At 33.5% G+C, this 17997-nt stretch overlaps 1 protein-coding gene across 1 annotated transcript; it reads right to left on the reverse strand.

The window, feature by feature from the left end:
* Positions 1-8064: 8064 nt before the first annotated feature.
* Positions 8065-10092, reverse strand: LOC140174303 (zinc finger BED domain-containing protein RICESLEEPER 3-like). Its single transcript, XM_072198730.1, has 3 exons — positions 9996-10092; positions 9417-9648; positions 8065-8884 (listed from the first exon to the last, which is right to left on the reverse strand). The coding sequence occupies exons 1-3, from the start codon at positions 10090-10092 to the stop codon at positions 8065-8067; spliced, it is 1149 nt and encodes a 382-aa protein (XP_072054831.1).
* Between the last annotated feature and the right edge of the window lie 7905 nt (positions 10093-17997).

Below are 17997 nucleotides of genomic sequence, written 5' to 3' on the forward strand. Positions count from 1 at the left end.
TAGCAATTTTAAAAACATAGTAAAAAAAAATTTTGTTTTCAAAACTAGAAGGTTGAATCACATATACTTCCGATTCCTATCTATTAAAACATTAAGAAAAACACACTTTATGTCTATTTGGTATAGCTTAAATACTTGAAACACAATATAAGCAAGCAGCAACTTTATTGCCTTCATTTGAGCAATTGGGTTAAATGATTCATCAAAGTCTAATCCTTCTTCTTGATCATATTCTTGTGCAACAAGCGAACCTTGCTTTATTTCTCACAATCTTATCATCTTTTCCAAATTTGTTTTTAGATACCCATTTGGTTCTAGTGACAATCTTGCTATTTGAATCATGAACAAAAGTCCAGACCTTATTCTTTTTGAATATCTTTAGCTCACCTTTCATAACTTTAACTTAAGATGGATTTTCAAGAACCTTTTTAAAGATTTTTTCAATAATAAAATAAAAAATCTGTATTTTCTCAAACATGATTTTTGGACTTTAATTCTCAAAATACAATTTTTTTTTGCATTTAAACAAGTTCGCCAGACCCCAACGAACTCTATAAAAATTGGCAAGTTCGCCTAACTCCCGAAGAACTCTATAAATTTTATAGAGTTTGCCTAACCGCGGCGAACTCCAGTCAAATTTTTTGAAACACGTACTTTTAATCCATATCATTGTCTAGAAAATAGTATATAGATCTACAAACAGTATACATGAGTACACAAAAATACACAGACAACAAGCATGGCTTCTTCAAGAATTTTTTAAATTATAAATTTAAAAAATAAGCCATATTTAACAATGGAAACTATTGTTATCGTCTCTAAAATTACATAGGTACAATGAAATAAGCCATATTTAACAAAAAAAAATTAATTATAAATTAAAAAATCAATCATATTTAACAATGGCAACCATTATTATCGTCTCTAAAAATACATAGACACACTAGAATAAGCCATATTTAACCAAAAAAATTTTAATTATAAATTAAAAAAATAATTATTTCCCAAAAATAATCCACTTCAAATATATCAGATTGAAAAGTTAACAATGATAATCATTATCATCGTTTCTAGAGTACATAGGCTGTATTTGGTTCATATATGGGTTGAGACATAGACACAAGAACATAAATATTGAAGACATAGACACAATAATACACAAAATTTTTTTTTGTTCGGCAACTACACATAAGACATGACATTAAATTACAAATGTCAATATTATCCTTATAAAAAAACACCACTATCACCATTTTTTTCCTGTCATCACTACCATTTCACTGCTGCAATTTATAACTATTAGACTAATTAAATAATTCAATAAAATAACATAATACAAGATCATAATGTGTATTAATCTAATATCACTTTACATCTTAAAAAAAACAAGACAAGAGTTCAAATAAATCAAATTTCCTTTTTTTAACAAACAAATTCCAAATAAATTGATAACAATCTCCAACAAGAAAAAGGAAGAAAGACAAGTTGCTAAACTAGCTGCATGTACAATGGAAACATCAATTCATGCTAGTATAGACATCAATGCACGATAGTATGTAGAGGAGGCTGCAGTGATTTTTGTTGCAGAGGCAACAATGGCAGAGAAGGGCGAAAAAGATATAGACAAAGATGAAGAAGAGAAAAAGAAGAAAAAGGTCATGACGGTGTCGGTGACGGTGACAGCGTTGGCGACGACTACAACAATAAAAGATCTTGATATAGAAGAAGGAGAGATAGAAGAAGGAAGACCTGAGAGTGATGAACTGAACTGGGAGGGAAGGGAATGACGTAGAAAGGAGGGCAGATTCAGGAATTTTATAAATTTATTAAGGGTGATATTGTCCAAAAAATTATTATAATTTGTGTCCACATAAAAGGATCCATGTCTCACCATTTTGAGAAGACACAAATCATATGTCTCTAGTGTGTAAGTATGTGTAACCGTGTCCTTCTTATATTTATGTCTTACAAAACAAACACTGAACATGTACTATCGTGTTTGTGTCTTTGATGGACATGGATATCAAACAAACACTGCCTAAGAGTACACAAAAGTACATAGGATAACAATCCTTGTTATTTTTGGGAAATAGTTATTTTATTTTAATTTATAATTAAAAAATTCTTGTTAAATATGGCTTATTCCGCTGTATCTATGTATTTTTAGAGACGATAACAATGGTTGTCATTGTTAAATATGACTTATTTTTTTTAATTTATAATTAAAAAAATCATTGAAAAAGTCATGCTTGTTGTCTTTATATTTTTGTGTATTCCTATATACTGTTTGTAGATCTATATACTATTTTCTAGACAATGATATAGATTAAAAGTGCGTTTTTCAAAAAACTTGAGTGGAGTTCGCCGGGGGTTAGGCGAACCTATAAAATTTATAGAGTTCGCTGGGCTAGGCGAACTTGCTAATTTTTATAGAGTCCACCGGGGTCCGACGAACTTGCTTAAATGCCAAAAAAATTGTATTTTGAGAATTAAAGTCCAAAAATCATGTTTGGGTAAATATGAATTTTTTTTATTTTATTATTGAAAAAAAAATTAATATTTTGACATTTAATTATTGATATAAAGACAAAATTGCTTGATTCTAATCTTCTTGCAGATGATCTTGTTGTAATGTCTTGTGACAAATCACCTATGATGAATTAATTAGGATAATTCTACAAGAATTTTTATTCTCTAAGTTTTGAAGTAGTTGGATCAGGTTCAGATACTGATTCTGCAATTTTTGGATATTTTACAATCGAAGTATCTCCTACAGAAATAAGAGATAATTCTATTTTTTCTCTAGAATTTTTATTTGCATCAACATCTGCTAATCTAATTGCATTTCAAGGATTACACCGTGTCTAGAGTTATTTTCATCCTTTGTGTTATTTGTAATATTATCTATAGGAACACTAGAAATAGTATTAGTCTCACAAAATATTCTTCAGCAGTTTTGGAGTCTTTAAGATAAATTCTATAGGCTCAGTTAGTTATGAAATAACCAATAAATATCCTTTTATAGCTTTTTAGATCAAACTTTTTAAGATTTTTTTCGATTCAAAATAAAACATTTACATCCAAAGATGTGAAAATAATTCAGATTAGGACGGGTTCCTTTCCATAGTTCATAAAATATTTTCTTTAAAAACTTACGAATAATGGTTCAGTTAAAAAAATAACACGCAATGTTCACTACCTTAGCCCAAAGAAAATATGGAATGGTCACTTTCACATAATATAGTTTTAACGATTTTTTGAAGGCTTCTATTCTTTCTTTTCACTAAATCATTTTATTAAAGTATTAGACAAGAACAATTATATGTAATGTTATTCTTATCACAAAAAATTCAGAAAGATAGTTTTCAAACTTTTTTCATGATCACTTTTTATAGAAATAATTTTTAAATATTTTTTATTTTGAACTTTTTTGGTGAATATTTGAAAAGTTTGAAAAGCATTACTTTTATGAGCAATAAAAATTACCCAACTATATCTAGAATAGTCATCTACTATAACCATGCCAAAATTTTTACCTCTAAGACTGAGTTTTAGTTGGTCAAAAGAGATCAATATGCAAAATTTTAAAGGACGTTTAGTGGAGATGTCTTTCTTATATTTAAAAGAGATTTTAGTTTATTTGCCCATTTGATAAGCATCATAAGTGATATTTTTGTTAAACTTGATATTAAGAAGATCTCTCACTAAATTTCTTTTAACTAGTTTAGAGATTTGAAACATGCTTACATGTCCTAACTTCTTATGCCAAATTTATTTTTTAGAATTAATAAAAAAAGTATTTTATATTTGACTTTTTAGGCCATTTAAAGTTAACCATAAATATTGTCTTACCTTTTGGCTATGATCAAAATAAAATTAGAAATTTCATTAATCAGTTTGCATTCAATTTTTCTAAAGATTATCATATAACTATTGCCACGTAATTGACTTATGCTAATGAAGTTATTTGTTAATCCTTTAATAAGGAATACCTTGTCAATGCAAGATGAAAAGTACTTATCAATTTTTTCAATGACTATAATTTTTTCTTTATTATCATCTTCAAAAGTCACAATATTTTTTTAACTTGATGAAGAATATAGATTTTATGATCATATGCCTTGAGTATCAATTATGAAGATACCACATGTCTTTACTCCTATTGGATGCAAGACAAAGCTACAAAACTTTCAAAAAATTTTAGGTATCCAAACTATTTTATATCCTTTGATGTTAATTTTTTTTTATTGTCCAATAACATTATTATAATCACAAAAAATTATAAATATGATTATCTATTTTTTTTTTTGTAAATAAAGCATTGAGAAGAAGAGTATTAAGCTCAATTGCAATTGGAACAAGTGTTACTTCTCATTGGAATTTTAGAGTTGAAAGGAAGATTCTTATTTTTAAAAGAAATGACCATTTGATTTTTATAGAAAATTAGTTCGGTCCTTTTGGTTTTCGAAGAGGAGACTTCAACATCATTTTTTAAAACTGATTTTTCTTTCTCCACAGAACCAAGACCAGATTTTATGCAAAGAGACCTTTGATTAGCAAGAATTTTGTCCAAATTTTTAGAACCTTAAACAAATTTTGCTAAATCGATGTTTAAATTCTTAATTCTCTCTTGTAATTTTTCATTTTTAGCAAGAACATCACTTGTAGTAATGGCTGGATTTCTTATTTTTAAATCTTTTATTTTAATTTTCAAAGGCTCATTTTCTTGTTTTAAAACACTAGAGAATTTGACTTTGCTTAATCGCTCCTTGAACTGGCATTCTCAAATTTCAAGACTTTATTTTCTTTTTAACATTTGCTATTTTTTTTTAAAAATATTTACTAAATTTTCTGTTAAGTCATCAATAATAATATGTAATTGATCAATTAGCAGTTAGTATAATCTACTTCATTATAATCAATTTGATCATGTAAAATTCAGTTAATTTATGCCTAATTAACCCATAAATTAAAATATATTCTAGAAAGTGAAAAATAAGGTTTTTATGGTTTAATATGATAAAGAATTTTTTAAAACGAGAATTTTGACACCAATTTTAAAGAAATCGGCCCAAGATTGGGCCGAACGGGCCAAACCGGACCAACCGAACCCGTATTGGGCCCTTGGTTCAGCCCAATGCCCAATTAAATGAAGGGCACAACCCTTCTTCTCCCCCATTATTAACACACACGCTGAAAACACTTGGGGGAGGAAGGAAGAGCATGAAATCCTTGCTCATATTCATCTTAATTTTCCATTGTTGATAACTTTTGATCCGGAGTTCCGATTGACGCACCGTTTATGGCCACGCAGACCGCAGCGTCGAGCTCTACAAAACTCACACAAGCAATCTTAAGGTAAGTCACAGAATCTTATTCGAATTTTCAGCTCTCATTTTCGACAATTTGTGGATAAAGTGTTGAGATTTTTGAGTTTGCATGTTGTAGGCTCAAATTAACTTGAAGGGAAGACTTGTTCTTGCCTCTTTTGATCTTTGGGCTTGGTAAGTAACTCAACCCTAAGTTAAATGATTGAGTTGTTATGATTAGATATTGAATTTGTATGGTTGGATGTAAATTATGTGTGTTGCAAGGTATATATGTGAATGGATTGAAGTTGATGGAGATTTTGAGAGCTTGATGGTGATATACAAGCTGAAAATCTAATCTTGGAAGCTTTTAGACCTTGAAAAGTGAGAAAGAGTGGAAATTAGAGGTGTTCCGGGTGGAACGGGAATCGGCCAATATATGGTTTCGGTTTCCTGTATCAAAAATGTAATGTGGCGTGAAAACGTAGGCTAGTGACCCTAGGATAGGGCTTTGGAATGTTGATGTAGTTGTTGAGTAATTTGGATTGAATTAGATATGTATGAATGATGGTGTATATGATTGTGTGTGGTTGTATTGGTTGGTGAAGCATGAAATATGGCATGTGATGTGGATTAATATGCTTGGTTGATGATATGGGCTAAGGCTCTTGTTGATGAGCATGATAGAAGTGTAATATTGATGTGTGTATATATGTAGATAAGGAGATTGATAAGTTGAATATTTGTTGGAGATTGAGATGTGAAATGTTGATTGTGAAATGAAACTTGTTAAACTGAGAATTAGCTAAATATGATGGAATTGGGGATTGATGATTGACAGAGGTTTGGAAATGATTGATAATTGGAATGGTTGAGTTTTGGGTTAATTTGGTATGGACTGGTAAGAGTAAGTTTTGAAATGGGGAGTTTATGAGTTTTGGTAAAAATGGAATTTTGATGAACTTTAACGGATCATATCTTGAGCTATTGTTTTTGAAATTTGATGATTTTTATGTCATTTGAAAGATAATTTCATAAGCTTTAAAATGGTTTAAATTTGGTTGAAATATGAATTTTGTGAAAGGAGATATGATCGTTAGAAGTTCGAGCCAAAAATATGAATTCTGTAGCTTCTGCAGAATTTATGATTTCTGGTTTGTGTGCGCACGCACACCCCGCGGGAAATTGCACCTGTACGCACGCACAGCCTTGTGCGTACGCACACGTGAGGACATGGCTACTGATGGGAGCGCTAGCACGCCTTGTGCAAACGCACCACCAACGAAGGATTGCGAGCTGTGCGTACGCACAGGCCTGTGCGCACGCACAGGCCTGTGCGCACGCACAGGCCTGTGCGCACGCACAGGCCTGTGCGCACGCACAGGTTGGGAATGGCACACTGGTGGTGGCGCTAGCACACATTGTGCGCGTGCCCCACCCTGAAGATTTTGCTTTCTGTGTGTACGCACAGACCTGTGCGTACGCACACGTTTAAAAAATACTTCTGGGCGTGCGCACGCACACCCCTGTGCGTACGCACGCGACTCAGTCATTTTCTAAAGCTATTGCTTTCAAGACTTTCACATTCCCAACAAGCTTGTAATCTTCCGAAATGTCATTTCCCACTTATAAACCCCTAATTTTGCCCCTTAAGTCTTAAATTGGTATAGAATGCCTAGTGAATGAGAGTAACTAGGGGAGAGGGTGGCTTGTAGGTGAAGAAAGGGAATAATATGAAGAGTTATGATTAATGATGATGAGATGAGTTGTTAAGGAGGATGGTGGAGTGTTGTGTATGATGTGAGTCGAATGGCTGAGGGTGATATGAGACGGAGGGCTATATGTGATGATGATTAAGGCTGATTATGAATTATGAGTTGAAAGCCAGATGGCTGAGATGAATATTACTGTATGGCTGTGATTAAATGCATATATGCTGAATTGAATTGTTGATATTATGATTGTTTGCACTCCACCTATCTGAGATACGAGTTTTTCTGGGTGAAAGCAGTGGCTAGCTACCACGTGCTCCAGGTGGAGACTCGATACTCTGCTGACTAGGGCTGGCAATGGGTAGGATAGGGTAGGGTTTGGACCCTACCCTAACCTTACCCGCGGGTAGAAAATCTCAATAAAACTCTACCCTACCCTACCGCGGGTTGAGAATCTCTAAACCCGTACCCTACCCGCACCCTAAATTACAAACCCTACCCTACCCTACCCTACCCTACCCTATCCGCAGAAATATCAATTTTTTAAAAATAAATATAAAACTCAATCATTCTAAATTTCATACATATTAATAAAATAAAAAAATAAACAACTAAATTCAAATTAAAATAAAAGACAATAAAATCTTAAAGAAATTCAACATAAAATTACAAACATACATATTGTTATATTAATAAAATAAAAAACTAAGTTTAAATTAAAATTAAAAACAATAAAGTCCTAAACAAATCCAACATAAAATTACAAATAGCATAATTATCAAGTTCTTAATAAAATTAAAATGACATAAACAAAGATAAATGTCTTCAAATATTTCTTTTAATTCCAAGTTCTTGCGACATTATTCTTCCGTCAGTTTAGAAAATGCATCATCATCTTCATTAGCAGTTTGATAATTAGGTTTTTCACCTAAAAATCAAATACAACAATTTTATTATATATAATTTTAACATAATTATAATTTCTAAACAAATTAAAAAATTTGAAAACATAAATAACCTCTTTTATAATATTCTACCCACAACTAATTTTGATTGCACATAAGAGCTTCTACCGTATCTTCATGAAGACTACCACGATGAGTAGCAATTATACGGCCACTTGTGCTAAAAGAAGACTCAGAAGCAACAGTAGACACAGGAATGGCAAATATGTCTCTTGCAATTTTCTGAAGAGTTGGAAACCTAACTCCATTTACCTTCCACCAAGCTAATATATCAAAATCAGGAGTTAAAGGATGAACATCTTTCTCCACATAGTGATCGAATTCCGTCTTCACAAATGAACCTTTTTCCTTCTTCTTTTGTCTAATATACAATTGATAACCAACATCATCATATTCACCTGCATTAACCCTAAGCTCTTGTGTAGATTCCACATACATATTGCTTGAATTAGATGTATTCTTTTGATATTCATGAAGTAACTCATAATATGCCTGTTTGATTCTCTCAACTTTCCTTGTGCATTCATTAGAATCTTCACATACCCTAGCAAACTTATATTCAAGCCCATCAAGCTTATACCTAGGATCTAGAATTACAGCAACACCCATAATGCCATGAATGTCTTCCCAATACTTATCAAACTTTTTCTTCATCATACATGCCATGCTACTAATAACTGGGTTAGGAGAAACAACCCATTTTTCCAATCCAACATGTATCTCACATACTTTATTGAAGTAAATGTTGGTAGTTGGAACTTGAGTTCCAGAAAATAATTGAGTCACATCATAAAAAAGTTTTAATTTAGCACAAATTTCTTTTGCAAGTTTCCATTCCTCATTACTTGGCACATTTTTATAATTGGAGTCTTTTTGTTTTAGTCGAGCAAAGACATCTCTGTACAACCATGTAGTTTCTAACATCACATAAGTGGAATTCCATCTAGTTATACAATCAAGAGATAATTTTTTGGTAAAGGAAACACCTGACTTACTACACTAACTCACAAAAGTTTCATGTCTTTTACGAGTTGAAGTCTAATACACCACACTATTACGAATTTTCTCCATACTTTCTTTAACTAAATTGAAACCATCCTTCAAAATTAGGTTTAAAATATGAGCACAGCAACGCATATGCAATAACTTACCCCCTAACAATAAATAATTTGAGTCTAGACATCCCAACAATACATCAATCATAGTATCATTTGTAGAACAATTATCCAATGTAATAGTTGATAATTTTCTATCTAAGTTCCACTCCAACAAAACTTTCATTAATGCATTAGAGAGAACTTCACTTGAATGAGGAGCAGGAACATAAGTAAAGTTGAAAATTATTATAAATATATCAGATAAAAAAAATCACAAGTACATCAAGCATTAGAAAGCATATCTTATACTAGAAGCAAAGTTTAAGGTATTACCTAAATACCCGCATTTGTAAATTCCATGAATTATCAATGTAGTGTGCTGTAACAAGCATGTATCCTTTTTTCTGGTTGGAAGTCCACATGTCAGTTGTAATAGCCACTCGACTATCATTTACATCCATCATCTTGTTTATGTTAAGCTTCTCCACTTCGTATATTTCCAAGATATCCTTCTTGATTGTGTTTCGGCTTGGCATCTTAAACGTTGGTTGCATTGAAGCAAACACTTCTCTTGTTGCAACATGATCCACATATGACAAAGGATACTCATGCATACAAATGGACTTGGCAATCAATTTTCTTGTGTGAGATGCATCAATATAAAAGAATCTGAACTATTCTTTCCATGTCTTTGAAGAGATTCGGTAATTGTTGATTATCTTGAATTTGCTAATTTTATTCTCTTACAATAATGGAGCACATGTTTCTTCAAATTCGTACTCTCATTCCTTGGATTGGCACCAAGAACAGACTTACAATGGTTGCACTTTTCCTTCCACTCTTTTCCCTCTTTATATCTACTAAAGTATTGCCAATAAACACTTTTCAATAAAGATTTGTTGCTATTTTCACCTGAGGCAGACTCGTCTGGAACAAAATTAGCAGTTTCTTCAATAGGAGTTTCTTCTTGTTGTTCTTGAGCCACTACATCTATATTGGTACTATCCATTATTACCTACACAATAGTAAAATAAATAATTGGAGAGAGGGATCCGCGCTAGCCTATTTCGCGTTGGAAAACTCTACCGAAGTGTATGTGTTAAGGATATAGTCATTTCACCGATACGGATAACCGACTTGAGGAGGAAGACCCCTTTCATTTTTGAAGTACCTAGTGGCGAAAATTCGAAAGTAGGAAAAAGGCAAGATCAAAGTTCTTCCTTGAGGCCGGCTCAGCTAACCGATATGATGCCGAATTCCCGGCTCGCTTTTCTTTCGCGCCTTCTGTTAGGTGGGCAGCGCTACCCCCCTTTGTTTGCGTTGTCCTGCTTTCGCGGTAGAAGCAGGAATTAAAAATTCAAGCATGCTGAAAAATTATTAAGATTCAGAAAAATCATTTATACATAAAAAACTTAGGAATCCAATTTTTATACATAAAATTTATCAAACTAAATTTACCATTTATCTAGTCCACTTTCGCTCTTTCTTTCAATTACAAGTTTCTGTCCTTAAAAAAACAATATCCTTTTATAAAAATTGGAAATTTCTTTTATGACCTGACTTCATATTGAAAAATTTTGCCAAGTTCCGACTCCAACTTATTTGAGGGCCTTATTTTTTTCTCATCGTAAAATTAAATCTTTTTTAGTATAATATTTAAGAATACAATTTTCCAATATATATTGCATTCACATCAACTGTAAATCTAAAGCAACAAATTTGATCAATTTAAGCATTTACATTCCAAGAAAACAACACTAAGCTAGTTGGGCACAACAAGCATTGAATAAAACTAAATAATACAGATAATTATGGTGTAATGCAAAGGCATATATATACACATGGATATTGCATAAACTGTAATAGTAGGACCGAATAATTACATGAACTTGGTTTTTCTTTTTTTTTTCTCTCTTATTTTTGGTATAGCTACTTCCCTACAGCTACCAATCACATCATCTAATCAAACTCTAGCATGAAAAACTTATTATTCACCACTAGTAAAGTCCTAATTTTCACAGATTCAAATGCAAAGTACATACCAAGAAGAAAACAAAGCAGTAGCGTAGAGAGGAGAGAAGGTCACGAATCAGCGGCATTGCGAGGAGAGCACAGAGGAGGAAGAAGAGTGGTGGCAATGGAGGAACGAGGAACAAGGAGGGAGAGTTGGGGCAATAGAGTACTGAGGTCTGAGGCTTATGGCTTGGGAAGAAACTTGGGAAGAAACGGCGCTACCAGAGTACCAGCCTCCCACTTAGTCTTAGGGTTTCTAATGAGTGATTTCTGAATCTTGAATTATATATATGATTTTTATTTTTGTTTAATTTTTATTTTATGGTAATTTCATAAATATACAAATGCAATATATTATCAAAGTAAGTAACTAGTTTAGTGGTTAATTGCTACACATGAAGGAGGTTGAGGGTTCAACTCTCACCTCCTTCACTATGCATATAAATTTTTAAAAACATGTTATATATGGGGGTGCGGGTAGGGTAGGGTAGGGTACATCCTAAACCCGTACCCTACACTACCCGCAGGCCTACCCAGACCGCACTCTACCCTACCCGCAGTGGGTCGGATAGCCTACCCTACCCGAACGGGTTGGGCCGGATAGGGTACCCCGCGGGTAGGGTATGTATTGCCAGCCCTACTGCTGACCCTATGTCGTAAGTGTGGCCAGACACTATGAAAGTTCCGGATGAGCTCGCCCCCGTGAATATACACCAGTGAGGGTGTTGGATATGAATTATAACTATGTTTGTGGATAACTCGAGTTGGGGATGCATGACAGAGGGACAGTCCAATGGTTAGCTACTAAGACTTGTCGGGTTGGCTTTATAACCGACAGATGAGACTCATCAGCCATTAGGACAGACATGCATCATACGCATTATATGTGATTTGTTTGGAATACCTAATTGATTGCATTATTACTTGCTAATTGCCTAATTGCCTTATCTGCTTCCTACTTGTGCATTCTTTGCTTGATATACTTGTGTTTGCTTTTCCATTACTGTTGGCGGTTGGGAGGTTTGCAGGATTTAGAAAGGGGATATATAGTTAGACCGAAGATCTTTAAGTTAGTCGCCTATTTACATTTGTTATGGTTTAGTTATGTTTATACGCTTTGATTATAGATTGGAAGTTCTAGGATTGCCTTCGACTTTTCCAGGACATTACATGTTAGATATTTGGGCACTGTTACCATGCTGAGAACCTCCGATTCTCACCCATGCGGATTTTGTGGTTTTCAGATGCAGGACGTGAGGCTCTTCGCTGAGGCATGCTGGAAACTTCCTTTTGGCGGAGATCCTTAGCTTTTGGGTTTTTATTTTGATCATTATATATTTGTTTAAATACTCATATTCTCCACTGTATGTGTATATATATATATATATTGTATTGACTCCTATTATTTTGGAGAAACAGGTTTGTATTTTCGTCTGTTGGGTTCTTTTGGGATTCCCTTACTATATATATATATATATATATATATATATATATATATATATATATATATATATATATATATATATATGTATTTATGTATGTATACTGTATGCTCGGACCAGTTATCTTCATAAGCCGAGTCCCGAGTCTTGATATATGTATTTTGGCACTCTTTTGTATATCCCTTCGCTTTAGCTTAATCTCTAACTGTTCGTTTACGTTATCGATCAGAGTGTTGCGCTTTTGATTCATCGGTCTTGATTTACCCACTTTTCTTCAAAGGCTCCTAGTTATGAACATTTTTGCAATACTATACGTACTAAATTTTATTTTAGAGGTCGTAATACCTCGCCACCTCTGTTTTATGACTTAAACATAAAACTCTGTGTGGTAAGGTGTTACAGATCAACTATGAGATAATTCTGGATTTCATGGTTAGAATCTTCATCCTGAGTACCATTTTTGAGATCCTCCCATTATGTCATAAGAATCTTCTTCATCTCCTTTTTGTTGCTTTCCTTATTCTTCTTTTGCGGGCAGTCACATTGGGTAATGGCCAAATTCTCTACAATAGTGACAAATAACCTTACTTTGATCTCTTTTAAAGTTCCTTGAAAAATACTATTTTTTCTTTCATTTTTGCCTCCTCATCCTCTTAAGTCTTCTAGCAAAGAACACAAAATCATTATCAGTGAGATCATCTTTTGATTCTTTATCTTTGGAAGAGATCCTGGATTTCAGTGCAAGATCCTTTTTTTTTTGTTCATGACTAGTTGTTTGTATGTCAGCAGTTTTTCTCTCATCTCGTCGTAGGAGATTTTTTCATATCCTTTCAACAATTGCTATGTTCTTGGTTTTCCATTTTTTTGTGAGGCTTTTTAGAATCTTTTTTACGAGTTCTTCTTTAATGTGTTCCTTCCCTATAGCATCAAGATTTTTTATGATTATGGAGAATATTTCAAACATCTCGTCTAAAACTTCACTTTCCTTCATAAGAATCATTTTATACTCTTTCATAAATTTGTTAACTCAAATTTCTCGAACTTGTTCAGTTCCTTCATGAGTGAACAACATCTTATCCCATATCTCTTTTGTGGTTTTGCACCTTGAAACTTTTTTGAACTCTTCAAATCTAATTGCACAATGCATCAAATTAATAGCTTTGGCATTTAACTCTATTTTCTTCTTGTCTTTCTCATTCCATTCAATATCCTCTTTTGGAACAACATTTCTTTCTTCATTTAGTTTGGTAGGAATGTCTAGTCCATTGAAAATAATTTTCCAAATGTTGTAATTCATAGATTACACGAACAAAATAAATCAATAAATTTAAGAAATTATTTTTAAATTGCAAAGAGTAGAGAAGGAGAAGAGTGAAACCACGATATATCCTAGTTCAACCACAAAATGCAATGTGACCTACTTCCAGTTTCCACCACAATAATAATAAAATTTTCACTATAATCAATTTGATTACAAACACCAATTCCAAAAGACACAATTTTGTCACTTTATCTAAAACATCCTAAGCTTAGCAACTCACCTAGGTGCTAGCCCAACCTAGTTAAAAAGATCCAAGTGAACTCTAAACCAACACACATTTCAAACTCAAAATACTTAAACAAAAGAATTAAAATGATTTTTTTGTGAACTACTCTCTTAGCCATTTGAATCTTTCAAAGTAAACTTGAATCTAAACTAAAGAGAAACAAGAACACACTCAATAAACAAGGAATAAGAGCAATGTATATCAAATCAAATTTTGTTTGAATAGGTGCCTTCTTCCTTGGTTCAATCCTTTTATATCTCCTATTTGATGTGATGGCAATGCATAACTGCACATGTCTTCTCTTGAATTTGTAAATAACCTTCCAAACTAGAAATGTATGCGCAAGAATAGAGTCCTAAATGATCGTGCAGGGAATCCAAGGTAAAAGGTAAGCAATTATTAACCATTCATGATCCATGACAAGATTACAAATAAAATAAAGTTGTATTACGGTCGCGCCAATTGTAAATTCCCTTCTCTTCAAGATTGAGCGCAAGAGTTTCTTCCTGAATGAATAGGAATTGCATGATATGGTAAATGTCCTCCTCCTCAAGAGTATGAACTATCTTTGTAATTTTGTTTAACATAATGTATGCACAGTGATCAACCTCACTCGTGTACGTCAGACTCAATCTCTCAAGCTATGTCAAATGACACAAGCAATACTAATTTACAGAAAGGTTAGATAAAAAATAAAAGGTTTCTTTAAAAATCATTGTTGCTTTTATATAGATAATATGATTAGGGAAATTAGATAAAATTAGGGTAAATTTTCACTGCATGATTGAAAGATAAGATTGAAGTATAATCCTTTACTTGTGGATTGAAATATAAAGAAATCCAAAGTTTAACTAGAGCCAAGCCAGCAATCACAAAGGGCAATGCAGAAAAATAAAGCAGCTCCACTTGCCAACAAAACTGAGATTTCTGGATTCAATGAATTGATTATGAAATTAGACATGTCCTTCACAGATTTTCCATGCACAATGCATAGTAGCCAGTATCATGGTTATCTACTGTCAAATTGTCAGAACCCTTCCGATTAAACTACGATAGCAACATTTAAGACACCAGTTGGCCCCTCCCTACTAGACAATAAACATACATCCTAATTATCGTTTCTTAAAGGAAAAAGATATGCATAGCCCTCAGATCTGATAGCTATATAGAAATCAAGTGTAGCTTTTGAAACGGGCTTCATTAACAACCTTCTTGCACCATTGAATTAATTGATTATTATGATTATTCATTGCTATTATATATGGTAACACTCCCTCCAGACACACAAACACACCCACACATACGCAGAGATGGATTAAGAGAGAGAAAGAGAGAGAGAGAGAGAGAGAGAGAGAGAGAGAGAGAGAGAGTGGAGTCAATGGTGCACGTCCAACTAGAAAACAGAACCATGTAGCTACTCAATAGTCTAATTTCTCCATCATTGGGCAACATTAACATACACAAACAGAATCAACAGAAAATTATGTGTGCTAATTTTTTTTATGGAACAGTAATAATAATCCTAAAGGGGAAAACGAAGAAAAAGCCCTCATATCTCATAGCTTAATAGAGAATCATATGCGGCTTTAGACACCCGAATTCCATTCATAACCGTCTCTGTAGCTTTCACAAGATCAGTTCGGTTCTCAGAGCCATAAGAGAAAGACAGAGAGTGATAGAAAAACAAGAAAACAAAGAGAAAAAGAAAAAGAACATAGCATATTTGAGAGAGAGAGAGAGAGAAAGAGAAGTGTAGATCAGGTTATGAAGAAACACGAGTAGCCGCTCAACAATCTATGTGTGCATCATTGGGCAATCTATGAACCCTAAATTAGGGTTCGAACTACCAGATTTTCACCACTCAAACAAAGGTTCATGTAATTACTCAGCTAACACAATTATATGCGTAATGTGTCAACATTAGGGTACGGATTTTTTTTTGAAAATTTCAACAATCTAAAAAGTGAAAACAAAAACAAAATGGCAAAAAAAAATAACACAGAAATTTCACACATAAGAAAGAACCCGAGAGCACCTGAACAGATAAAAGTTTAGGCGAAAAGGTGCAGAGGATGAGAATTTGATTTAGCAACCGAGGGTTTGACCAATTTACAACTATATATGTATAATGTATTAGTGGGAACAAAGGAATTTACCAATTGGTCCCTCTCCACTCTCCAATCTCCACTCCCCTGTATGGTTTCCACTTCCAGTCTGGCAGTCTCCACTGTCTCCACTATCACCCCTATGGACTTTTCTCTTGTAGGGTTATCCACAACTACACATCTCCCAACTCATTTTTTGAATAACATCTATCATATTATTTCGGCCGAGCTTTTTTAATATTGCAGGAAATGAGTGATTTTTTTTGTTACACAATGTCATAGAAAAAAATTTTAATGTGTCCCAACAAACAAAAACATTATTGTTGTTTTGTATGTGTTTAAAATTGTTTAATCATGTAAAATCAAAATGACAGTGCCATTTTGTAATAAAATAATTATTTTAAAATTTTACAATTAGAAAACGACAAAGCTGTTTTGTGAATGATTTTTCTTTTTAAATAAAAAATGGAAAACAGTAATGATGTTTGTATAGGAGTGGCAAACGAACTAGTCTATTCTAAAAAATAATAAAATAAATATTGTCCAAAATATATAATCAAACATTTTCAAATCTCTAAACAATCAAACATAAAACATAATCTAAATTATAACTTAGAAAATCTTCAATTATCATATTCAAATATAGAGAAAAAAATGTCGGGCCCGCCGGGAAAGCCCGTCCCGTCCCACCGAAACCCGACAAAGCCTGCAGATTAAGCGGTGAGGGTTAGGCGGGTTTTTTAATCATGGCGGTTTCAAATTTTCAGTCCGACCCGCCTTTCTTGGCAAGTTACACGGGTTGAGTTGGCGGATTTCGATCTGTTTGCCACCTCTAGTTTTACATGTTATACAAATTTGAAAGTTAAAATTGGTCAAAACGGCGCTGATGGTTGGGACTATATGCGTCCCATACAAACTGTAAAAACATATCAAATCTCAAAGGTATAAATATGCTATCATCAATTTAATTTAATATAAGAAAAGTCTAAATGACAAAATACGTACCCGTCCGAAGAAAGATCGTCCTTCTCTTGGCGTCAGAGGTTATCTAATTTTATATTGCTCGATGGTTGGTTGATAATCATTCCATCTGGCATATCATGTTCATATTAGACAGTAATTGCTACAGCAAAAATAACTAAACCCGCAGCTTAGTTAAATTTTACTTGCGAGCGAGTGAAAAGTTGGTATCCATCGGCAAAGGCCCTATTGACGGCATCCGTATCTAGGCCAACACAAGGAGCAATGCCAGAGGACCATCCATGTCCTTGCAATCATACCTCGATGCCCGACATAAGGATCAACATGTATGTGCAAGGCAAGCAGAACTCCAACTAAACTTATGAATATGAGAAAACTTATGAAGCAACGATAAATACTTCCAGTGCATAATAATTTCAAACTTGTCACTAAATAACGTCATAACAAATAGACACATCGTGTGACATTTCACATAAATTTTCTTATTTACTTGATCAGTCAAATGTTGGTGCCGCTTTAGGGTGCGAAACCATGCCAGCTTGTTGATTCCGCTTCTTCTATGGTTGTTCAGCCTATGAGCACTACCAAATTGGGTCATGCACTCGTTCTCTAACCCACTTGTGCTGTGATCAATTGATCCAATCACTGGCAAGCTATCAGTTTGGAGTCTGAAAATCATGGTGACGTCCTCCAAAGTAATCGTGCACTTGTCGTGCGGAAGATGAAACGTGTGCGTCTCAAGACGACACCTTTCAACCAATGCGTCTATAGTCGTGGTGTGAGACATGATCCTCCTAATATGAGATATGTGATAAAAGCTGCTCTC

This window comes from Arachis hypogaea, chromosome 7 (assembly GCF_003086295.3).
Source record: "Arachis hypogaea cultivar Tifrunner chromosome 7, arahy.Tifrunner.gnm2.J5K5, whole genome shotgun sequence".
In the NCBI taxonomy this organism is placed as follows: domain Eukaryota; kingdom Viridiplantae; phylum Streptophyta; class Magnoliopsida; order Fabales; family Fabaceae; genus Arachis; species Arachis hypogaea.

Excerpts from the sequence above, each read along its gene's own strand:
- LOC140174303 (XM_072198730.1), bottom strand. The coding sequence starts at position 10,092 with ATGGATAGTACCAATATAGATGTAGTGGCTCAAGAACAACAAGAAGAA. Across the intron at positions 9,649-9,995 it reads TCCAGACGAGTCTGCCTCAG|TGTTTGCTTCAATGCAACCA; the intron begins GTGAAAATAGCA and ends CAACAAGAGAAG. Across the intron at positions 8,885-9,416 it reads TTACAAATGCGGGTATTTAG|AGATGTCTTTGCTCGACTAA; the intron begins GTAATACCTTAA and ends ATGGTTGTACAG.